Source organism: Cricetulus griseus (genome assembly GCF_003668045.3).
Source record: "Cricetulus griseus strain 17A/GY chromosome 1 unlocalized genomic scaffold, alternate assembly CriGri-PICRH-1.0 chr1_1, whole genome shotgun sequence".
NCBI lineage: Eukaryota > Metazoa > Chordata > Mammalia > Rodentia > Cricetidae > Cricetulus > Cricetulus griseus.
Genome location: NW_023276807.1, coordinates 131,298,068 through 131,323,099, shown reverse-complemented (window position 1 = coordinate 131,323,099; position 25,032 = coordinate 131,298,068). Strand labels below are relative to the sequence as shown.

Here is a 25,032-nt window from a genome sequence, read left to right as displayed (position 1 = left end):
GAGCCTAAATTGAGAATATGCCCCCATAAGACTGGGCTGTAGGCAAACCTGTAGGGCGTTTTCTTAGTGGCTGATGGAGGAGGGCCCAGCCCATTGTTGGTGGGATGGGATCCTGGGCTTTATAAGAAAGAGGTTGAGCCGGGCAGTGGTGGCACATACCTTTAATCCCAGCACTTGGAAGGCAGAGGCAGGTGGATCTCTGTGAGTTTGAGACCAGCCTGGTTTACAGAAGGAGTTCCAGGACAGGCAGGACAGTTACCACAGAAGTCCTGTCTCAAAAAACAAAAACAAACAAACAAAAAAGAAAGCAGGATGAGGAAACTATGATGAGTAAGCCAGTAAGCAGCACCCCTCCATGGCCTCTGTATTAGCTCCTGTCTCCAGGCTCCTACTGTGTGAATTCCTGCCTCCAACTTTCCTTCAATGATGGACTAAGATGTGAAAGTGTATGTCAAATAAACACTTTCTATCCCAACTTTCCTTTGGCCATGGTTTCATCACAGCAATAGCAATCCTAAGACAAGGAGTGAATCCTGAATCCAGAATTCCCACAGTGACAGAGTTCAGAAAGCAACAGCTTGGAGTCTGTCATTCAACAGATGTGCTCAGGTTACACCTATATCAAGACAGCCAGGAAAAGCGTCCAAGCTTCTGGGTGTCATCATGGGCATCCACAGCACATTTCTCCCACTCTGCCTGTGTGGACATTGTCCCCATCCCACCACAGCCCAAATCTAGACATCCAAAGGAGGAAATTCCTCCACTTATACCCACATGCCACCTTTCCCAAGACCAGCAGACAAGTTCCAAAGTCAACATCTCATGCATTAAGGACTAATGATAATGTAAGGATCATTTTTTTTTCATGTTTATCCTTTTGCTAACTATCCCTACACACTTCCTAAAGAGCCAGGAAGAACATGACATGACTGCAAATTTTTTGTTTTTCGAGACAGGGTTTCTCTGTGTAGCCTTTGCTATCCTGGAACTAGCTCTGTAGACCAGACTGGCCTTGAACTCACAGAGATCCACCTGCCTCTGCCTCCTGAGTGCTCAGACTAAAGATGTGTGTCACCACCACCCAGTAACACTACTTCACGTTTTATGTTTTTATGTCAAGGGTCAAACCGGACTCTGGGTGCTCTTCAGCCCCCAAGTACACCCAGAGTACACAATGAATGTGATGCTTTAAGAAAATCTTACTTGTGTTCATGAGGCGTCTCTGTGCTCACGGAGTGATACCTCATGAGTTTTCTCTGAGAGACCCCTGGAGAGCTCTGAGCAGGCTCTGGAGGCGCCTGGCTCTCCACAGGGAAATGACTCAGGGTGTTGGCTCTCCTTCTGAATGCCTGCTGGGGTGACAGGAGAGCGGACTCTTCTGCAATGTGGCTCTCTGAGTCACTGGACAGGTCATCTGAGGAGCCAAGGAGCTTGAAGGAGCTCTCAGAGACGGGCACCGCCTCTTTGTCACTCATGGACAGCTCCTGACAACAGACAGACAACAGATTAGACAGGACACAGAGAAACAGGGGGACTGGTAAATCTCTCTGAGCACAGGGAAACATTAAATGTGTAAGCCTATCTGACTAGAATTTCATCGAGAGGTTACCAGAAATATAAGGCTATTAAAGCCACCAAATAACACCTGCTTCTCAGTAAAAGGTGCCTGCTTGCTCAAGAGGTGGGGAAATGTCTCAAGTGCTATCATGAAGTTCACAAGCTGCAACACTGACTGCTCCAAGTCACAGCACAAACAGATTGCACGATCCTGAGAACAGGCTCTTCACAGGCCTGTAAGTATGGAGCTGTAGGAATAGTTTCCACCACTGAACCAACTTCCTTATCTTTGCCAAGTGTGTTCATGGATGTTTATCCACACTTCAAGTTTCTTTCTGATTAACTCAGTAATCTTAATGCTAAAAATTATATCCTGTATTATTCCTGAAGTGGAAACATGTGTATCACACTGAGACTTATCATCACAATTCCAGAGAAATCATTTAACTTCTTGATGCTTCTCATGGTTGCATGAGTACAGTGAAAATCCACTGTACTATTTCTTGAAGCAAGATGAGACAACTTTAAAGTGGTTTGTATTGTGTCTAATTCGACAGAGATAATCTAAAGTTTCATTAGGCATGCCCTCTTACTAACTGCTCAAACATTCAACAAGAATCCTAACAAGCCAAGCTTGGTGATCATTACCATAATTGCTGCTCCTGGAGAGTAGAGGCCAGAGAATCAGGAGCTCTAGGCCAGCTTAGGATACATATTGTGGTCAGCCTGAGCTAGGTAGCAATATCAGAAAACAGGGTGGGGTGGGGAGGGCGGAGACATAAAAACAAAGACTGGGAGTGTCAGGAACTTCTTAATTGACACTAAACTATCTGGACTCCTCCTCCCTGGCTTATTTCCTCAGCACAACCCCCCCCCCCCAAACTTTCCTCAAGACTTAATTCACAGCATCAGTATCCTTCCCTTCTCCAAGCTTCCCACTACCAAACTCCTCTTCCCCTCAACTCCTGACATCCAAGCCACCAACACCTATTGTCTGCAGCTCTCCTGCCACACTCCCCAATGCCAGGTCACTCAGGTAACTGTCCTTTCTCTCCTGTGGGCCTACTCAACCTTTACAATAGGTAAACTAGCAACACAACAGTTGCACACTTGAAGGGAATTATTGTGAAGTACGATCAGTGCATGTCATGAGGAGGCTGGATGGTGATACAGCCCACTGGGTCTTAACTTAGAAAGCTACATGTAGACAGATGACTGGCTTCCAGCAGCTCACTGAATGAAGTGGTTCTACAAAACCAGCAGGAGCAGCAACAGCACCTTGCTGTTATCAGTGACTTGGCATTGAGACCCCACCTGGGACAAGTGAACCACACAGACACCTTAATATCTGAGGTGCACTCATCTAAGGAAATGTGTCTCAAGCCACATCCTACATACACTAGTAGGTGGTGATAGCAATTTGGTGGCTTGCCAGCAGCATTTTAAAAATAAAAGAGCTGAAAATAACAGTGTATGTAGCCTGTTATTCAGAGAATAATTTCATTTGTAACTCCATATTCATTTTGTGTGGGAGGGGTGTGTGTGTGTTTGTGAGCTATGTCACAGTGTTAAATGTCTTTTTTATCGTTGTCTAGGATTTGAGCCCTTTGAAAACTGCAAGTCTAGGACAGGGCTCTGAAAAACTGAAAGCACTTCTCTGGTGATGAGCTGGAGTTTGGACTCCCTCATTCCTGCATCAGAGCATACTGACAACAGGGTGGAGGGGTGGGTTGGGTGAGGGAGCTGTCTCCTGAACACTAAACCTCCAATTTACTTCTTGGCAGTCACAGGGTTAAACAAACCAGGTTCAGACATGTGTAAATGCCTCCAGAGCAAGACAGGAAAGCAAGGGGACACACCAGGTGTGTCACCACAGACGACTGTTAGTCAACTCATCGTACCTGTGCTCAGTGGCAGAACACAGGCAAGGCCTGGCTGCTTGCTTAAACAAAACAATCATGTGTATTCAGTCACCGGGTCAGCTACAGGACAGTCATAGGGATTTATGGCACATAATTCCCTGACTTCACGGCCCACCCTCCCACCTCTGAAGCTCTCTCAAATTTATTTATTTTTAGTATTGCACAAAATCTACTTTGGATAAGAAACTCATTGGTTGTTACAAATGTTAGATCTCATTTGTCTAAAATTATGATCTTGATTCTTTGTTTATGAGAACAGCTATTTGTCTTTTTATTTAAAACTTTTATGTTACGATTAAAAAAAAAATCACATGATTAGCCTTCCACTTGTACAGAGGCCTAGACACAGTATATGGAGGGATACAGAACTGGATGGGCTGGCTGGATCGTAGGGTACCACTCACAGAGAATGTGCTTACTTTGCTGGTGTTACTCAGAGTACTAGAAGTGGAGCTGTCCAGATCCACGCTGGAGGAATGTTCCTGCAGGCCTCTGGCTTTACTACCCTACATAAAGAAAAGGCAGTTGAGATACATCTCCCAAAGCACCCTCAGCTGGAGGCAGCCTGGCCTCCTTAAGTAAGCTCAGAAAAATGAAGTCCCGGACAAACACCGCTGAGCATATCCATACCATTATGACCATCATGTCGTTGTCATCGTTTTAAGGATCATACCCACCTAGATGAGCCACAAAGCCTTGTGGACCAGTCATTTGCTGGGGATCACAGACAGGAAGAAGCGGCAATCCATCTATGATGTTCCCAAAAGCACACTCAATAAATAGCTCTTTCCTGAGTCACAGGTGGTCATAACCATCTGTATGTCACTCGATCAGCCTGTATCCCCCTGGGAACTCTCAAAGGCAAGCCCTTCGAGCCTTGGTTTTATAACTGGACTGTTTTGAATTATCTTAAGGGGTGTTATGAAATTCTCAGTAATACCATTGGACAAAGTCATGTTTAACTGACTAATGTTTCAGAGGGAATATGCCCTAACATTTCAAAGAACTACAATGAAACAGTGAAAGCCCTAAAGGTGCCAAGTTTTGATTTGTTAGAAGTGACATAAGGCTGTTCACACACATGGGATAGGAGGATGCTTTCCTCAGGAACTCCCAGGCGATGCTCAGTGTACTTGGATTTCTAAGGAACTCCCAGACATTGCTCAGTGTACTTGGACCTTCCTTAGGAACTCCCAGGTGATGCTCAGTGTACTTGGACCTTCCTCAGGAACTCCCAGGTGATGCTCAGTGTACTTGGACCTTCCTTAGGAACTCCCAGGTGATGCTCAGTGTACTTGGACCTTCCTCAGGAACTCCCAGGTGATTCTCTGAGTTATTTGGCTTTTCCTCAGAAATTCCCAGGCAATGCTCAGTGTACTTGGATCTTCCTAAAGAGTTCTTGTGGGCAATTTTTCTACAAAGGTCTTGATAGCAAGTATCTCATAAGCATCTTACCATTTGTGACAAGTATTCAATTCTAAGGTTACAAAAGTAACCTTAGATAGCAGGTAAATGAATGAAAGATATTTTTTGGCCCATGGGTCAAATATTTCATGAATCTACTTATAGGGAGTTCCAAACACCTAACAAAAGGAGCTGATAGGACAGTTTTCAAAGTTGTCCCCAGGGATACCAGGGAAGATGGGAGCTACCTCTTGCCATACATAATTTCTGTTCTTTATAGGGACTGTACAAATACAACACTCTTGGGAACAGAGAATGCCATTGGATAGACAACAAAGGAATGTAACTTCCCAGCATTTGGGAGCTTGAGGCACTAGGACTGGGAGTGTGAAGTCAGGCTATGCTACACAGTGTGATACCATCTCAATAAGTAAATGGAGAAAAACCATAAATAAAACGTAGATAATTATTGCTCTAAGTCTGATGAGACATAAAATCAAGCTGAATCCTGGGCTCTGTTTAAGAATTATTCAAATGAAGTGAGAAGAAAGGATGCCACCTACCCGGGACAGGATGCTCTCCAAGGATTCTGTTAAGGACCTCTTTGCTCTGTTCTTCAGCATATCTAGCCTGAACCGGGTAGCACTGGGTGGCAGTTCACTCCCGATATTCTCTGCTGCCACCTGTGGTGTCTAGAAAGAAAAACACAAAAAGTCAAGTCAGTTAAAGCTCCCACCCTTCTAGGTACACACGAACAACACCTGGTACCCATATGCTCCTTAGTGACATGCCTGCAAGTCCAACACACAATTTGCTATCCGAAATGAACTGAGAAGATGTGCTCTGAGTCTAATTAGCTACCTCTCAGGCTAAGCAACAAGTCAGAACTCTGCTGTTTCCTAACTGTGGCCTTGTGCAAATTTTGCATTCTTTCGGAGCCTGGTAAATTGGGAGCAACAATCATCTAATCACATCACTGTGTTATGAGACTACAGCAGGAGGGAATGAAGGCAAGCATTGAGCATAGGATCTGAGACAAAAACTGCTTTGCCAAGCTTTTAAAATACAGCAATAACTTACCTGTGGGGCATTTCGGAGAGTAAGTTAAGAATTAAGTTTGTCCACTGAATCCATCCTCCTGTCTATAGTAAATGCTTCATCCCTTTTCAGAATCTGTCTCTCCCTTTTCTCTCTCACCCCTGTTATTTCATGATCCCTTTTTTCCTCTGAAACCTGGCTTCCCTCTCTCAGCTACACATGACATTAAACCAAAAGCACAGTGGAATGTGAGAGCCACTAAATATGTAATGTTACTTGTTACCGCCCCCCCAAAAATCTACACCTTGAGCTGTTTACATGGACTCTCACTCGACTGCTTCCTGCTATGATGATTTTGTCAGAAAAGCACAAGCAAGCAAACTCTCAATCACTATAATACCAACACATTCTTTGCAGCAGTTGTTACATATTTCAAGCACACAGAAAAGTATAGATACCAGCACCAAATACTTCTTTCTTGCTCAAGCCTGGCCAAGTTGTAACTGCCCGATGTCGAGAAACACGAGGAGCTGTGCATTCTGGAGCTAACAGCCAACGGAACGACCTCTGCTGGCCCTCAGCTGTGTGGCACAGCCAGCACATTACCTGCTACCCCTCTGAGAGCCTCCACCAGAAGACGGAACTGTCTTCCCAGATTTGTCATGACCTTTCATTGAATTAATAGACACTCCAACACTCTAAGCATAGAGTTCTTACTCCATGACTGTCGCTTATGACGACTACCTATGTTCTGGCGGCTGTTCTCAGGAATCATTATACTTCACTGAAACCTTCCGACCACTAGTATCCCCCACCATGTCAACCACTATCCTGAATTTGGTGTCTATTAAATTAATTCATATTTTACATTTTTTATTTACAAGTATTCGTCAAACATATGCTGCCTAACATGTAAATAAACACCTAGGTAAAAGGTTTCACTGGTCATGGGAATGTGAACTAGTGTGGTCACTATGGAAGTAAGCATGGAGTTTTTTCAAAACTCTTTTTTAAAAAGAGAACTACCATGTGACCGAGCTGGACCACTCTTGGGCATGTACTCACAGGATGCTAAACCAGCATCTGCGGAGACACCACCACATCCTCATTTACTGCAGCACCACTCAAAAGACAAAGGAATCAGCTTAGGTGCCATCAACACATCAAATGGATAAAGACAACGTGATGCACACACACTGAAGAATTTTATTCAGCCATATAAAAAGAACAAAATTATGTCATGTGAAGGGGATAGCCTGCAGATAGCCAGGTTAAGTGAAATAAGCCAGATTCAGAAGGACAAATGTCCCTTTTTCTCTATGTAGAATCTAGATTTAAATCACTCTCACACACATATATCTGCATACATGAGCACATGCATACACACACACACACACACACACACACACACACACACACACACACACACACACACACACACGCCAGGCCTGTAAAATAAAAAAGTGCCATATTGCACAAATTTCTCTGCAATTATCTCTCTTCTCCCAATACTGTTTTTGAGATTTATTCATGCTGACAAATGATTTTTGGTTCATTCACTTCAGCCTGAGGACAGTTTTATATAACCAGCCTATTCCTGCATCTACTATGAAATATTTATCCCTTTTTTTTTTTTTTTTTTTTTTTTTTTGCTATTGTGAAGGAGGCCACAGTGAACTCTCATGCATAGCCCCTTAAGCATGCACATAGAAGAAGATTCTATGAGGGAAATAATGGGGACACCCTTGCTGGGCCACAGGCACCAAGCATCTGCAGCAACAGCAGATATCACCACCAGCAGGTATCTTCCAGAATTGATCCCAATTCATGGCCAAGGCATCAGCACACATGGACCACCTACCTTTCCAGGGCACTGTCAGCATCCTTACAGTTCTGCCAAACTGATATGGAATGCTCTTTGAATATAGCCTAATTCCTCCTACTAGTAAGCATTTTTTTTTTTACATTTTTCTCAACCATTTGAAGACTCTTTGTCTTCTCTGAAATAACAAAATCCTAATTCACTGATGAATGCTCTACACCTCCAGTGTTTAGGAGAGAAAGAAAAAGTTTAGATAAGAGCTATACTCTGATAAGAGCTACATTAATTGTCCACTTTTATAAGTTCCACATATTATTCACAATTAGGACAACTGTGAGAATAGCCACTAACTTAAAATTTCTTCAAGGAACACTAGCATTTACCCCTGTGTTCTCCTAGTGGACAGCAGCACTGAGTAGGAAATATGTATTCTGGACATGTCCCACTAGCTTAAGAAATGGCAGAAGAGCCACATTTGCCAGAAAGCCCTGCAGGAAACACATACCTGAGCAACAGACAAATACCACCCAGCACCTGCTAAATGTTATACATTCTGGCCAGGTCTTTATTAGCTGCAACTGGTCCTACACACCAATGCCAACGATAAGAGTCTGTCCAGGCTCAAAGAAGGGCAACCAACAGTGTAGAAACTTACCCACAAAGGGGCCTGCCTAAACTCAGTATCAGGTTACCCACAAAGTTAAAATGATACAGAACTACTCTCAAGCTCATATTTATAAAACAGAAGGAAATTGGACCAATGGTTTTGACAGTAAAGAAAATACTGACTGAAAGATTAAATAAAGAAAGCAGTATCAATCAGTAGAACTAATATAGGAAAAAGAAGAGTCACACCCCAGTGTTTTTAAAGCAGGCCAATACTTAAACACTGCTTCTGTTCCCTTCTGTTTCCAAAAAAGATGCCTTTTTCTTATCTGGGCCAGAACTGAAATATAATTTGTAATAATGAGTGCTTAGAATTTACATTTAGAAATATTCTGTTCTTATTATCTTACAATAAACATCTTGAAGATAAACATGGGTCTTAGATAGTTTCTAGTGTGGAGGCTCTGCAGTGAATTCTGCTATGGGAAAATACATGGTCCATCGAGTGACAGATGGGAGCAGGACCGGACTCAACCAAGCAAACACAAAAGCCCAGACTATAGATAAAGAGATGCAAGCCCAAGTATTTGGGGATAAAGAGCTTATCAAATGCATACTTTGATAGGCATCAAAGTAAGCTGGGTTAGCAGAAAGGTAGATACATGACAAAACAAATTTACCTAAATGTTAAATCTGTATGTTGGGTAGGGGATAGAAGTACTCATAGTATAATCTTTCCAACTTTTCTATACACTTGAAATTTTTTTCTTAATAAAACATCAGGAAAAAAAGGAAAAAACTGCTTGAAAATGAATCCAGGGGAATCCACAATTAAATTCTATAGCACTAAATTTTGCTAAGCTCCTAAAATTATGACTAAAATAAATACTTAGACTTCGCTAGCAAGTTTTCTGATGTCTGTTGATACTTCAACTCTAAAATGAGTATTTTACTACCCAATTAAAAATGCTGTTGAGGGCCGGGCGTTAGTAGCACACGCCTTTAATCCCAGCACTCGGGAGGCAGAGGCAGAAGGATTGCTGCTAGTTCCAGGCCAACCTGGTCTCCAGAGCGAGTGCCAGGATAGGCTCCAAAGCTACACAGAGAAACCCTGTCTCGAAAAACCAATAAATAAGTAAATTAATAAATAAATATAAAAAAATAAAAAAATAAAAATGCTGTAGAGGCCAGGTATATTGGTGCATGACTGTACTCTAGCACCCAGAGGGCAGGGGCAGTAGCCAAGACACCTGTGAGTTCAAGCCCAGCCTGCTCTACATAGCAAAGAAAAAAAAAAAAAGCTTTTGCAAGCTGGATGGAATAGCTCATAAGCATGATATACTACAAATGCCAGTCTTGACTGTGAGGCTCCACCTCCTTCACATCAGTCTCTTGTGTTTGGGAAATGGAAAAAAGCATTAGATATATTTCTCCAAGGGGCTGAACTATGCCCAAATCATAAAAATTAATTTGTACTTAAGTAAAAACTTCCATCTGTAAGTTCTGTTTTTCTAACAGTTATAAGATTTCAAAATAATCAATTTCCTGTCAGACTGACTCAAAGAAAAAAAAAGTCAGAAAAGATTTTTGTGGCACAAGGTATTAAAAGGGTGTGTAGGTTGTAGTGTGTGTGTGTGTGTGTGTGTGTGTGTGAGAGAGAGAGAGAGAGAGAGAAAGAGAGAGAGAGAGAGAGAGAGTAATAAATCAGCTGAAGTGAACTAGAGAAGACCCTGGAAAGCTTGACTGGGTGGGGCCATGACACTAGTAAAGAGGTGGGCTCAGGACCCGGAAAGGGCCTTATAGGAACAGGCTAGGGAGGGAGGGCTGGCAGCAGAGTGAGACCAAGAGCTGAGGGCACAGTTGATATTCTAGTGCCAGTTCACTGCTCTAAGCCCTAAACTGGCTGATGAGAAAGCAATTTCAGAGACCACAAAAGCTCTAACAGTTCCAGAGAAGAACTTGATTGCCAAAGCCAACTGGCAAGTAGACACCAACTGGAGGGAGTTGCTAAGCCTGTGCCCAAGTAAAATAGCACTGAGTTCAGTTACCAGACAACAAAGGAGCCTTTGGGGAACAGTACACAGGGCACAGCTCTGAGTACTCTGTACTCATGTGCCCTCTGCCATGGGAATTTGTGTCTGGAACAGGTTTAAACATATAAGAAAGTGCATCTGGCAGGCCAAAGACACTGTCTCACATTTACATAGCATTTATACAACAAGAAACTTAAAGACCCTGAATATACTTCCAAGAGCAGCTGGACAAAAGCAACAAAGTCCAGTTTCCCAAATCACACATCTCTTTAGATCAGCACTGTGGCTACAACCTGTTATGGTACAGACAGAAATGTCTCTTTACCTTTAACACTACAAACACGCCCTCATGTTCTCTGTGTGCAAAATGAAAATAAAACTGATGGAGAAAAAGAGGCCTCCCGTGTATCCCCAAATCCCAATTTTGTGTATAGAATAGCCATATATAAGTATGAGGGATCATGAAGAACGTACCTGCTTTGGTTCCCCAATGTGGTTGTGCTCTTTTTGCTTCTCTTCATATAAACATCTCAGAAAAGAAATAATTAATTCATTCTCTCGCTGCTCATTTCTTGGCCTCAATTTCTTTTGGGGAAAAAAAAACAGAAGCATAACATATTTATTTTTAATTGTCAACAACACTACTAACACATCCCCTTCCAAAGGGCTAACAGCTTCCACCTAGTTACTAGTGCTTTTCCTCAATGCTCTCACGAGGGGGCACCAGAGTAGAGGTAATTATTTAAAAGAAACACAGCATAGCCCCTGGGCCAGACTTAGGAGCCGATCTTTGATGTTCTTTTACCCAAGATAAAAATTTTAACATCAGATAGTGGTGGTCACAATAGTTAATAAATAAACATCTTTTAAAAACAGATAAAGCAAAACTCTGTAGACACCGAAGTCATAATGATTACACATTTATAGGCTCTTAAGGTTAGGGACCTAGAAAGGAACACAGCAACGTGTTCATCATGAGGCACTTTGTGGCAACCCCGTGAAGCAGGTATGAAAAACTGCATGCCAAGTTCTCATGCTGCCCTCCCTCCCCTCCCCTCTGTCCCTCTCCATTCCTTTCTTCCTTCCCTTCCCTTCCCCCTTTTAGCCTTTTTTCTTTACATTCCCCTCTAGGACTTTTAATTTGGTAGCAGGGGCATGGCACACCCTTTTACAAATTAGCACATGTACATGTTAGTTACTAGCAGTAACCAATTTATTCTGTCTAGCTTCCCCTAATAGACCATGATCTCCTCCAGCTCCCAGATCTTTGCATTATAAACATAAATAAAACCAATTACCCAAATGACCTCAGAGAAACACAGAGTATCTGGCCCAGAAGCTTTGCTAATACTGTCAGCTCCACTGCCCCGCCCTCCTATTTATCTCCAGACTTCTAGTCTGTCCTTTAACAGGTCAAGAGAGTGACAAACAGATCAACTATACAAGCAGTAAGTCTGGGTCAATGCCATGTATTATCCTTAGAGTCACAAGCATTACAGACAAAGGAAACTTTAATCCCAGACTTCTGACATGCTCTTCCTTAGAAAAAGGTCATTTTAAATGGCAAGTTGGCTCAGCAGATAAAGGCACTTGCTGACAACTAGCTGAGCCAAGTTGATCAATAGAATTACACAGTGGAAGCAAGGAGTGCTCATGAGCATTTATACAGGAGACAGATAGAGAGACAGACAAACAATTCAAATGGGCAGAAAATGAAATCACAAGAAGGCATGGTAGAGTACTGCAGTTGCTGACCACTGACCACAGGAGCCATGAGACCCCACTGGAATTCATTAAGCATCCCAAGGCAATCCCTGCAGTGCAGCAGAAATGTAGTATCTAGTGCCACACAAAGTCAAGAAATAAATACTTCCTCAAAATAACTGTGAAATATGGAGAGGCTACCCTCCTACTGCATTCAAAAAGGTTAGGGATGTGTCATCACCCTAAAATCTCTCACGTGGCTTCACCATTCTCTACAGTGGCTAAACTACTACTTCTTTCATATTTATTAATCCGAGTGACAATCACAAAAATGATAATGAATCGAGTTAAGTAGCATCAGTTTGAGGTCAATAATTAACTTGCTTGTTCGAAATCAGAGATGTGAGGAGCTGCAATGGGGTTACCCAGGGCAACAATGAAGTGTGTTTAGCAGCAAACAAAAGGTTCTGTGCTCAACCTTGGTGCTGACTCCACAAGTACAAAGACCATCCATTTGTATGCTTTTCTATAAATGTTTCCATCAATTCAAACAATCCAAAACAGCCAACTTCTTGCTAAAAGTTAATCTGTTTCTTAACCTTGTTTCTCCAAGGGTCTTCTAAAGTATCATAAAAGCAACAGAAAAAATCCTGATACTGACAGTTAAGTGTCAGAATACTGGAAAAGTCTAAGGTGCTCCAAGGAAGTCACTTAAGACATGCTTTACTTGGATTCCACACTTGATGTTTAATTAAAGACTTTGAACAGCTATTTTTATTATTATTACCACAATGTCAGCCTGAGGTAGTTATTTCTGCTGAAGATGGCCAATGCAATTTGAGGGAGACTCCGTGTTGTCATTGGCACAGATGGTCACCGAGGTATGTTTAAAAAATCACACACTTCACATTTGTAAATAAAAGGTAGTTCTGTGGTGTTGCCGGTTCCTTTAGGAGATGAGAGACTAATATCCCAGTGCCCATGTGCCATCATTTACTCCCAGGGCCTGCGGTCAGCAGCCATCATCTCTACTACCATTTGCTTAGTTATTATTTAAGCTTTCTCCCAAAAGAAGCACGGAGTATAATATACATGGTTTAGTAACAAAATAATAAGTATCAGTTTCAGAGGTAATTATACCGGGCTTATATAATTGGCCTTTGGGAGGGTTTTTCAGAAATAAATTACCCCCCCCCAGGAAAGACTACATCCCATTTTCATATGACCTTTCCGAACTGTGTGAATATTCAAATACATTGGTAGAGAATACCACCCATCACTGATTAGTGACTGGGCCTATAAAATGTTTTAGAAAAACCATGGAAGCCATGCAGGAAGACCATCAATCCACCATCAGAGAAGATCAGACTATCTCTCTCAAACAGAGCCAGCGTTGCCATTGGTGGAAGGTAATGGATGAGCTGGCTTTTCCAGGCCAGTGAACAGCATGGCTGCTTCTGTTCTTCAGAGACAGCACAATCTAGAGCTGTGGAGAACACTAAATTTTACTCTATAATATCAGCTGGATGCTTCTGCTTTTTCAGTGAACTTTTATTATCTGCCTTTTTCAAGTGTCTCTCTGTTCCTGGAGGAGAGGGATCATATCCATTAGACGTCCCACTTCTGGGAATTGCCCATACTGAGTCATCATCACACTGTTTGGGGAAAGCTCCATGGTGTGGTCCATATAAAAGTGAAAACCTGCATTAGGGAAGGGAAGTATGTCTTCCGTGCTTGCCAGGATGGTGCTCGCTGAGTGACTTGGTAGTACCACGCCCTAAGTTGGTTAGCATTGATGGCCTTGGCTTCAGTTGCAATGCATTAAGAATGAGAAGCAAAGTTGAGTCTCAACAAAACACAGAGGCAAATAAAAATTGTGAAAACCCTCAAGGCCATTTATAAAATTAAAACAATAACAAAAACCCTTCCTAGTCTTTCTTTCTAAAATTGTATGCCAATCCTACAGAAGAACAGGAGAATTAGAGAAGTTTACTGAGAGACCAGAAAGTAAAGCAGACCCTTTCATGTCCTCCCCCATGAGGGGTGAGAACAACACACCCAGCTACCTGCTTGTGTGGTTTAATCACCCCCTAACTGTAGAACCTGCCAAGTCACTAGTGGCCACACTTGTCTCCTTTGAAAAGTGCCAGAAAACTACAAAGATGGCTCCCAGCTCCAGCAGACATGAAAATTGTGTAGACTGAGCTCATCAGAGATTCATTGCACGCAGGCCATACATAGGCTGGCTGATACACTTGACCTGGTTTGCCCAGATGCAGCAGCTCCAAGTATGGTGAGGCCGGACTTCCAAGGGTAATGCACACAGCTTGTGAGGGTGCTTCTCTGTGTGGTGGTTTTGTTCTGTTCTGACTTTTGAGTTTCTATTTATTATATGGCTCTAAACACTTAACACGACATATACATTTTCAAAAGAGAAAAGAAAAAGGCTGAGAACAATTATGCTTAAACCTATATATACAAATATCTTGTGACATCCACAGTGGGAGATGGAATCCTGAGTGGGAAGAGGCTGACAGAAGTTCCCAGGGAGCAGAGGAGAACATGTGGACCCACACCCAGGCCTTCTGTCTCCTGGTCTGAGGGGCTGCACACCTTCTAATAAGACAACAGTGGCTCATGCCCCTGGGGAGCAGTGACGGTGCCGACTCCTCCCCTCTCAGTACACAGGACACTGCACAAGCAGCTGCCTGGTACACTTTCCCACCAGACACTACAATGTCCTGTACCTGAACTTCCTCGAAAATGGTTGCCTGCTCCTGATTGGTCAGTGTGGTCAGGTGCTTCTGGAGTTCTAACTTCGTTTTAGATGAATTCATTCCTATTGGGAAGAGAGAAGGTGACAATAGGTCAATGGGGGATGTTTAGAGCTGCAGTTAACACATTCCAGACTCACCCACCCACTTCAGGACACTTCTATTTGATAATGGAGTTACTTTGAATGGCACGCTGCTGTGTGAAGGGCTGTACACCAAGCATCCAACCTGCCTCCTTTCACTGAGAGTATGCTATTATCCCAGCTTCATGTTCAGGAAAACCAAGGACACAAGACTTTATAAAATGTCTTCAAATGCCACCCATTTGTACTCTGCCACAGGTGCATGTAGCTCCAAATTACTTTCTCAGTGTTAAAATTACTGCTGATAATCCAAACATTTTCTTCAAAAATGACAAACTCTTCTAACTACATAAGAACATGAAAACACTTTCTTAATGAAAAGCAAGTGGTATGGAGTTGAAAACTGATCCACATTTCTCCCTTGTACTCTACTTATATCCCCTTCACACAGCAACTCTCGTGGCTGACAGTGCTCCTCTCCTATTTCAACAGTCTTAAGACCGGTTCATTGGACTGGAGAGATGGCTCAGCAGTTAAGAGCACAAACTGTTCTTCCTGAGGTCCTGAGTTCAATTCCCAGCAACCACATGGTGGCTCACAACTACCTTGAATGAGATCTGGTGCCCTCTGCTGGCATGCAGACAGAAGACTGTATACATAATAAATAATTTTTTTTTTTTTTTAAAAAAGGACCAGTTCATTAGTATTACAAAAGATTCTGAGGAACACTCATCAAAATGTCTACATAAAAGCCCAGCACCCATTAGAATCTAACATTAAGACATTCCATTGCTGTGTAAATACATTTCAGGGCCTAGTTTGTGTGTTTTCAGGTATAAATGTCACAGTGACAAATGAGAATAAACTAGCTTGCTAACCCAACCACCCCAGAATAAAGGCCTGTTGCTGGTTTCTTCTGCCAGTCCAAGTCTCCCCGTGCTGAGGGGGAGCACTGCTCAGGGGCTAAGCCTAAAATACCCATGAGTAACTGATGAGCCACCAAGACTTTAAGGACAAATAAGAGTCCTTTATTCAAGCTGCAGACCAAGAGCAGACTCCTGCCACCAAAAAAATCTTGTCCTGAACTGAAGCAGGGTAGGGTTTATAAAGCTCCAAACTACAATGACATCATACCAGAGGTAAGCGGTGGGATGGAGATGGAGGGAGGTTGTTCCAATTCTATTGATCACAGTAATCAATGAACTTCCCGAGCTGCAGGTGTGTGCTGCATGGGAGCATTCTGCTCAACAGGATGTGGTCAAGAGACCAGGGAAACGATAACTAAAGACTATGAGTACTTTGGGAAGTTCAACCTTATAGGCAGTGGTCAATGCATCTCCATGACTGAGGGCTGGAGAAAACCCTGCCAGAGCAGGGAGTCCACTGGGACTCAGGAAACATACCCCTACTTTACAGCTGAGTTTGCTGCAGTCCACAGGAGCCTGTGAATTCATGCGAGGTCAGAAGGTGCATCAGTAGCCAGCCTGCCCAAAGCCAAAGTCCTCCTTAACTGGCAGCACTAGGCAGGGTTATACAGAGCTAGGGGAACAGGCTCATGGCCTTCTATAACAATACTTCAATACTGAAACACAACAGTGTTTGAATTTATTAATAAAATAAGTACTCAGTAATCAGCAACTAAAAATCCTCCCAAATATGAAAAAATGTCTAATGCAGTCTATACATCTAACTCTGGAGCTATCGTACTGTTAGCAAGTGGGGGAAACTATAACTCTCCAGGAAGTGAAGACTAGAGTAGTTGGGCTACTGAAAACATCAGATGCAATCCTAAACCTCATCCTTTTCTCCACAGGATAGATGGATGGGTCCTCTGATTTGCCCCAGCCAGACTTCAGATGCCTCAATACACAGATCATTCTACCTCAACTCAATATTTTGTTTCTTAGAGACAGCATGATTAATTTTACAATCTCCAAAATGTTCCTCTAAACTCTGAAATAAGCAAAATACTATTCAATACCATAGCAGTTGTATAGTTATACAGTTCAAGTAAGTAATTCAAAGTAGTTTTGGTCCTTAGAGGCTGTGCACACATATCAGCATTGGGTATCTACACATACTTATTCTGTTTTATACATTCTGGGGTATAGTTTGACTACATCAACTGCTTAAGAAAACATTTTATAAGTCTTTCTTCTTGTTCTTGTGGTCATGCTACTGGTCCTTTCTATATTTCGTGGAGTGCTTGGTCAAACCCAAATTCCTGATAGAACCTTTTTTTTTTTTTTTTTTTTTTTTTTTTTTTTTTTTTTTTTTTTTTTTTTGCAGGGGGTAGTACTGGGGAGTGAACCTAGGATATTACGTAAGCAAGCCAAGCACTCTACCACTGAGCCACAGCCTTGGATTTTGGAGCCTTTTAGATTTTAGGATTAGGGATGCTCAACTGGTAATGACAAGATGCTTGGTGTGGGTTCTTTGTGATGGAACCTGGAACCTCATACATGCTAGGTCAGTGATGTACCACTGAGCTATGTCCCCACCCAAGCCTACCCTTACAGTAATACACAATGGATTTCCATAAAGCACTCCATTCCACTTAGTGAGACTGCAACCACAAAACTCAATGGACCCCAAATCTGTCCATTAAGCCATCAGTACTTCTACCAAGGTGGCATCTCATAATTCACCATCTATTCCTTTAAAAATGCTTCTCACACAGTGGGTAAAACACACACTCCCCACACTCCTCATGGCTCTGTGTAATGTGTAATGGATGCTTTGTACAGTTTTCTGCCTTGGTTTGATTTTATTGTGTAAAAGACAATCGAATGGTCATTCCCCAAGTTACAAAAGCGAAATCTTGATCCCGATTAAAAGTTCCAGCTACAACTTTCTGAGCACTCCGGCCAATACAGATTTCCCAAATAGAACTCAGCAGTATTGAACTCTGCAGATCATGACCTCCTCTATCTGTAAGGCCAAAGTCACTGCTGGCTTCTTCATAGGCCCTGAGGGGCATCTCCATCATCATTTTGCCTTATCTTGACAGCTACCATGAAAGAGCTAGTGAGCCTCTCAGTTGGGATCTCTTGTTAAAGCAGACTCTTATTCCCAGATACAGTTCATATGCTGTCAGCAAATAGTAACGACATGGAAACTTGGGAACTAGTTTTAAAAATACATCAATCATACTCATATCAAAGGTTCTGTAATGCCCAAAGTGAACCTTTTCAGACTTTATGATGTCAACTACTAAGTCATATTTTTTTTAAAAAAAAGATAACATTTAATATCTATTAGGACAGCTACCATCATAAAATTTGTTTTTGTAAGGATGCAGAGAAGTTAGAATCTGTATATGGTGCAAAGATAATCATTAGAGAACAGTATAGGAGGGCCTGAAAGTTAGACTCACTGTGCTGGCTAGTTTTATGTCAACTTCACACAGCTAGAGTCATCTGAAAGGAGGGATTCTCAATTGAAAAAATGCCTCCATAAGATCAAGCTGTATGCAGCCTCTAAGGTATTTTCTTAATTAGTGATCAATGGGAGAGAGCCAACCCATTGTGGGTGGTACTATCCCTGGGCAGAGGGTCCTGGGTTCTATAAGAAAGGAAGCTGAGCAAGCCATGAGGAGAAAGCCAGTAAGCAGCACCCCTCCATGGTCTCTCTGTCTCAGCTCCTGCCTTCAGGTCCCTGCCCTGTTTGAGTTCCTGTCCTGACTTCCTTCAGTGATGGACTATGATGTAGAAGTGTAAGCCAAATAAACTCTTTGCCTCCCAAGTTGCTTTGGTCATGGTGTTTCATCACAGTAACCAAAACCCTAAGTAGGACACTCACCATATAATTTCACTTACCCAGAAGAACTGAAAGGAGAAACCTGAGCAGATGTTTATACCAATATTCTTAGCATTGCTGCTCACACAGTCAAAATGACCTAAATGTCCAATGGTGAACAAACACATGCAACTGATAGAATATTATTCAGTCATACAAACAAATAGGATTCTGACACATACAAAATAGGCAAATCTAGAAGACATAATGCTAAGTGAAAGAAACTAAAAGGAAGAAAACAAATTCTACTGATTCCACTATATAAGGTAGCTAGATTAATTCACTTTGTAGAATCAGAAAGGTAGAGTGTGGTGGAAGGGGGGTGGCTCAATAGTAAGAGTGCTTACTCTGAAAGCAAGTGAACCAGAGTTCAAAGCAGGACATCCTGCTTTGTGCCTGTAACTCCTGCACTGGGGGGCAGAAACAAGTGGACCCAGCACTTGCCAGCCAGACTAGTCCAGCCAAAAATAGCTTCTGGTTAAGTGAGAAACCCTGTCTCTGGACAAGGCAGAGAATTATAGAAGAAAGCACCTGTCTCCCTGCTTTGGCTTCAACATGTGCAGGCACAGACATGTATACACTCACACGCCACCAATGCATACATTCATACACCACAACTGCCACATGGGAAAACAAAGTAGAATGGTGGTTGCTTGGGGCTATGGGAACCTTACAAAGAGGAGAGACTGCTGAATGAGTAATGATTCAGGAAGATGAGAAGGTTCTGTATATGGACAGTAGTCAGAGGTTATTCCACACTAAATAGACTTAAGGCCACTAAACTGTATGGTTTTGTTTTGTTTTTGTTTTTAAGTTAAAATGATAAATTTTATGTTTGGGTATATTTTTCCCACAATTATTTAGAAAAAAAAGTGTGTGGCTTTTTTTCTTTTAGGTCTAAATGTCAATATAGTCTTTCTTCACAGAATTATAGTTTGTTGAGTTTGTGTCAAGTATTCTAGATATATAATAATCATATTTTTGTTTTTACAATTAGGTAATTTAAATGATGTAACAGTCTCATGAATCAAACACACACAAAAAGTTTAGAAATTTTCCTACAGATAGGACAAGATACAAAATGAAGAAAAAAGAAATACAAACACTTCCCTTTTTGTATCTTTCAAATGAGCACCGACCACCTCCATCACCCTGTCTTCCATACCTCCCTGCTGACCCACACCAGATGTTATTATTGCCAGCAGAACATTCCCTGCTCAAGAGGGTCCTTCCACTCTTGAGAGACAGTTGGCTTCAATAACAGTCAGGGCGGTGCATCCTGGACTTGCTATATGCTAGTTTATCCCTAGATGGCTCTAATATTCCACTAATTTATTTATAGAATTACACAATAATCCACTTTTTTCTCACAAACATGATGAAGACAAAATTGATAACTGATAATATCTTTTAAAAACAACTTAGCACAGTAACTGGCTCCTCTTAGAATCAAATTCTTGCAAATGATGACATTCTACTGTAAGCTTCTAGAAACTATAATTAATATGGTCACCAAATCTTTTATTCCCTCCCATTGATGCCTTAGTTGTAGCCTGTTTTCTGCTCCCCTCCATTCAAACTGCCCTGGCAGAGATAACAGGTGATCATCTACTGGAAAACCAGAGTTGAAATCTTTAGGTCTCATTTTCCAGTCTCTCTGTGGTGGCCAATCCAAATGACCTGCTGTTCTCACACAGCTCAAAAAATATTTGGTGACATTTAGTCCCTAACTTTTCCATTACTCTCAGAGTGTCTTGAGGAGAGATGACAAGAGGAGATATGGGTCCCATTATGCTCAGGAAAACCTCTTGTCTTACATCAGACATCCACTGCACAGTGTGAGTTCACATATGATGCAGCCCTCTGACACGATCCCCCTGGAGCAGCCCCAGCAGAACAGGGCCACAAATACTCCCACCCAAGGCATCTGTGCTACAGGCACACAGTGTATCCTACTCACCCTCTATCCTCTCGCAGAGCTTGTGCAGGCCCTGCAAGGGGCAGCCCTCACACAGCTGGGCTGGTGCCTTAGCAGTCTGCTGCACAGCGGCCACCGTGAAAGCCTGCTTCAGAGTCATCATGATCTCGTCAACCTGGGCAGAGAACAAAGTGTCAACAGCAAGTTTATAAAAGAGACTTTGTCCTGTAAACTTTTTTCTCAGCGATTTTTCATGGACTGACAGAACACAGTGGAAATAATTGCTAAGATTGTGGTCTGAGGGTGACCACTTAGAGATATAGCACTCTTAATGCAGGTGAGGCACAAGATAAAATGGTCCAAAGTTTACAGGGATTTTCTTTTCTTTTTACTTTTTTTCTTCCCTGTTTCTTTTTAGTACCAGGTCTCACAATATAGCTCAAGTGAGTTACAAACTTGTCCTATAATGCTATAGCGTTCAGCCTAAGTGCTGGGATTTACAAAACAGGGCCACCACACCCTGGGAAAATGAAATTTCTAAATGCTGCATGAGAGTAAAAGCAAGCATGTCTTTCAAAAGTATTGAAATTTAAAACAAAACTCAAATGAGTCTCACTAGGATGCATAGCAGAAAGGTACTAGTCACAGGTGAATAACTAAACCAAATATCACCATTTAACAATGCCTGTAGTTCTACAGAAAACTTGGCAGGCTGGAAACTCCTCATGGGGCTTGCAGTGGGCAGTGTGGGCCTCTTACCAGGGCTTCATTTGTGCACTGGAACACGTAACAGACGAAATGAAAGCCGCCACCGCCCGAGCACTCCCGGCATATAAACCCAAAGTGGTCCACGTGCCTAATGCCCTGTGCAGGGAGGAAGAAGCGCTGTGAGTGGTATGGAGCAGAAGCATGGCTGGCAGGAGTATGCTTCATGGAGACGCTGCTCACGTGTTTTTAAATAAAGGTTAGCACCCCAGTCAAATATTACTTCTATTACCTCACAAAGAGAGCATTGGCTGCTCACATCCCAATGCTCACTTAATATTAAAAAAAGAAGTAGATGTAGCTGACAGAAAACTAGATCCTTGCAGTATGTGGAGAGGAGCCCAAGGAATGAAAACTACTTCAAGTCGGGCGTTGGTGGCACACACCTTTAATCCCAGCATTCGGAAGGCAGAGGCAGGTGGATCTCTGTGAGTTCAAAGCCAGCCTGGTCTACCAAGTGAGTTCCAGGACAGGCTCCAAACAATACAGAGAAACCCTGTCTCGGAACCCCCCCCCAAAAAAAAAAAAACTATTTCAAAAATCAATAGCATACCAGAGATCAAGAAACAGCTCTCACACCAACACAAAGGGACAAACATGTACACACAACTCACATATATAAAGGTTAAAAAAGATTCAAACTGTGTTGCTACCAAAATGACAAGCAAATACTGAACTGAGCTGGCATGAAGAATGAGCAAAAAATCACTTATATGCAAAGACGAGCAGCTTTGACATCTCTGAGACGAAAGCCAGGGCTCTGCCAGTGTGGCACACACTCTCATAATAAACCTTAACACATAAACTCAATCTGAAAGCCACAGGGAACAGAGTGCCTTGTCGCTGCCTCCCAAATCTGTCAGAAGCAACTGTGATGTCCTCTCTAGCCTTATGCTTATTTAATGGGTATGAGTGTTTTGCCTTGATGTATGTATATGTACTGTGCTCATGCCTGGTGTTGCTGGAGGTCACATATGGATGTCCAATTCCCTGGAACAGGAGTTAGAAATGGTTATGAGCTACCATGTGAGTGGTGGGGACAAAACCTGGGTCCTCAGCAAGAACAAGCAGTGCTCTTAAATAGTGAGCCATCTTTCCAGCACCAACGGCGAGTTTCATTGTCACCTTGACAAGATCTACAATCACCTGGGAGAAGGGCTTCTGGGAATGTCTGCAGGGATTATTTTGATTACATTAATTGTAATCACTAAATATGGATGACGCATGAGCCACACCCTGGACCGAACAAAAAAGAGAATGAAAGCTGAGCACTGTAACAGACTATACATCAGAACTGTGAATGGAATAAAACCTTTCTCCCTCAAGCTGCTTTGTTAGGGTATTTTGTCACAGCAACAGGAAAGGAAACTGAAACAACAACCTAAGTACAAATGAAATATCTCTGTGACTATTAATTATTAAGGCTTCTGAAAGCATCACCTTGCAGAAGAATGGGTGTGTGTAACTTAAGGTTTAGATCTGATGAACTGTTCTTCTTTAGGATAGAATAAACTACCATGCCACTCTAAAAAAGCAAAGGTCTCCCAGCGTGGTGGTGCATGTCTCTAATTCCAGCACTCGGGAGGCAGAGGCAGGTATGGATCTCCGTGAGTTCAAAGACCAGCACAGTCTACATAGCAAGTTCCAGGATAGCATGGGCTGCCTAGAGAGACCTTAAATATCTAACGCTAATTTTATTTTTATTTTTATTTTTTTGGCTTTTCGAGATAGGGTTTCTCTGCCTAGCTCTGGCTATCTTAGAACTCAAACTGTAGACCAGACTGGCCATGAACTCACAGAGATTGGCCTGCCTCTGGAATTAAATTCATGTGATACCACTGTACAGCCTAACATTAACATTTTAACATTTCAACATAATTAGGATGATATCACTATCAAACAAGTATTTTCCAGTAATTGCTGATATATCCTGATCTCAATCAGTGTCCTCCATCAGCAAACTAAGCATTTAACAGAGGCTGCTACACGGGAGATGTGATTTATCAAAGTTTCTTTGAAAAGGTTGTCCTATACAGCTTATTACGAACATTACTTGTTATCATAATTAAGAACAATATCCTTTTGTTTACTTAGTTAGCTTGCATTTTAGAGTAACAAACAACTAAGATTTTTACATCTTATTACAGAAAGGAAAAGTTGGAATATAAGAAAAAAATAAATCATCAAACAAGAACATAAATGATCTCTTATTTGCCAGGACAATCCGGAGAAAACTGGCTCATTGCAATTGACAGATTCCTCCCTGATGTCTCTATGAAACACAGCTAGAAGACTAACAAACACAGAAAGTTTCAAGTAGACACTGCATTCTGGATAAAACCCCCTCAAACATAAGTATCATTCATTATATTTACAGAAGAAATAATGAGAATTTTATATAATTAAGAATTTCAAGAAAGTAGAAATGTTTCTATACAACATACATATGAATTATATATAAAAACACATATCAATTATATATAAACCATGTATATCATATATATCTCAATTATATGTAAAGCATGCATGTACATCAATTACACATAAGACATGTGCACAATGTACATACCAATTATACATAAAACATGCACACACATATAAGCCCTTGGAGATAGCTAGAAAGCATTAGTACCAGTAACAGGGAAAAGAAAGGAAGGTAGACAAGTTTCTTTAGTATACTGTTCCAAAAAGCAAAATTGTTAATTTCAAGATTATAATTTGCCTTAGTAAACTTTGAGATAGAGACTACCAATCAAGATTTAAAAGCTGCTTTCTTACCCAACAGTGCTCCTACTGCATGCATTAGAAGAACTGAAATTTAATCAATAATCTGTCTCCATTTACCTGAGAGCAAAAGGATATCTCCTTAAAATTTTTCTCCAGTGCAATCTTTTTGGTGTCGGGACTGATTAGGTAAACTTCAGATTGGCCAATCTTAAAAAACAAAAAGAAAGAATTGTAGTTCTCCTGAAAACTGATTCAGTATATGGCCTATGAGGGTAAAGAGGAAAGTGGCGAGGTCTGATAAAACTATCACTGCAAAAGAGCTTCAAAGTTTGCAGTTTATGGCATGGATTTCAAAAGACAGGGACAAACACCTCTGTGATTGATACAGCAGTATTCTGAGAAGAAAGGACCACACAGCTAAGTGATGATAATAGTCCTTAAAGCCCACATCCCCTTCAACAGGAAATCAGTTTTCTATACAAGTCACTAGAATAGTTTCTATTTAAAATTTCAAAAACACCTATGGCAGCAGAGTGTCATGATGTCAGACTGGCTGTGGAAGTCTGCTACCTGAAGTCTGCTACCTGACCATCGCCTCCATCCGCTGAAGTTTTTTGGTTCCTGTGTATGTTGGTTTCTACAGATTTAATCCCTCCTCAGGATCAACAAGTTACTGATCATATCCTCATATCACTCTAACTCACAAGCTTCTCTTCCCAAGCTCTTTATCCTTTAACATGAAATACAAATCAAAGAACAAAATGGAGAACTACAGCTTCATGAAGGCTGAGATGCCAGGGATTACGTGGGGCACAAAGGTCTTTACTTGTTCACTTGCAGAGATCCGGGAATGTGAGGTTGCTATTGGTATCTCTGACATG

General features: G+C 41.8%; 1 protein-coding gene across 5 annotated transcripts in view; it reads right to left on the bottom strand.

Annotated features, from left to right (window-relative positions):
- LOC100755731 (TBC1 domain family member 1) overlaps positions 1-25,032 on the bottom strand; it is a 201,607-nt gene that overhangs the window by 64,119 nt on the left and 112,456 nt on the right. For all 5 annotated transcript variants that reach the window (XM_027390722.2, XM_035452227.1, XM_027390723.1 and 2 more), the window contains 8 exons: positions 24,269-24,358; positions 21,419-21,523; positions 20,702-20,834; positions 14,834-14,925; positions 10,857-10,967; positions 5,447-5,575; positions 3,899-3,985; positions 1,204-1,484 (listed from right to left, as the gene is read on the bottom strand). In XM_027390722.2, coding sequence (XP_027246523.1) covers positions 1,204-1,484; positions 3,899-3,985; positions 5,447-5,575; positions 10,857-10,967; positions 14,834-14,925; positions 20,702-20,834; positions 21,419-21,523; positions 24,269-24,358 — 1,028 coding nt within the window. The remainder of the gene's footprint in view (positions 1-1,203; positions 1,485-3,898; positions 3,986-5,446; positions 5,576-10,856; positions 10,968-14,833; positions 14,926-20,701; positions 20,835-21,418; positions 21,524-24,268; positions 24,359-25,032) is intronic.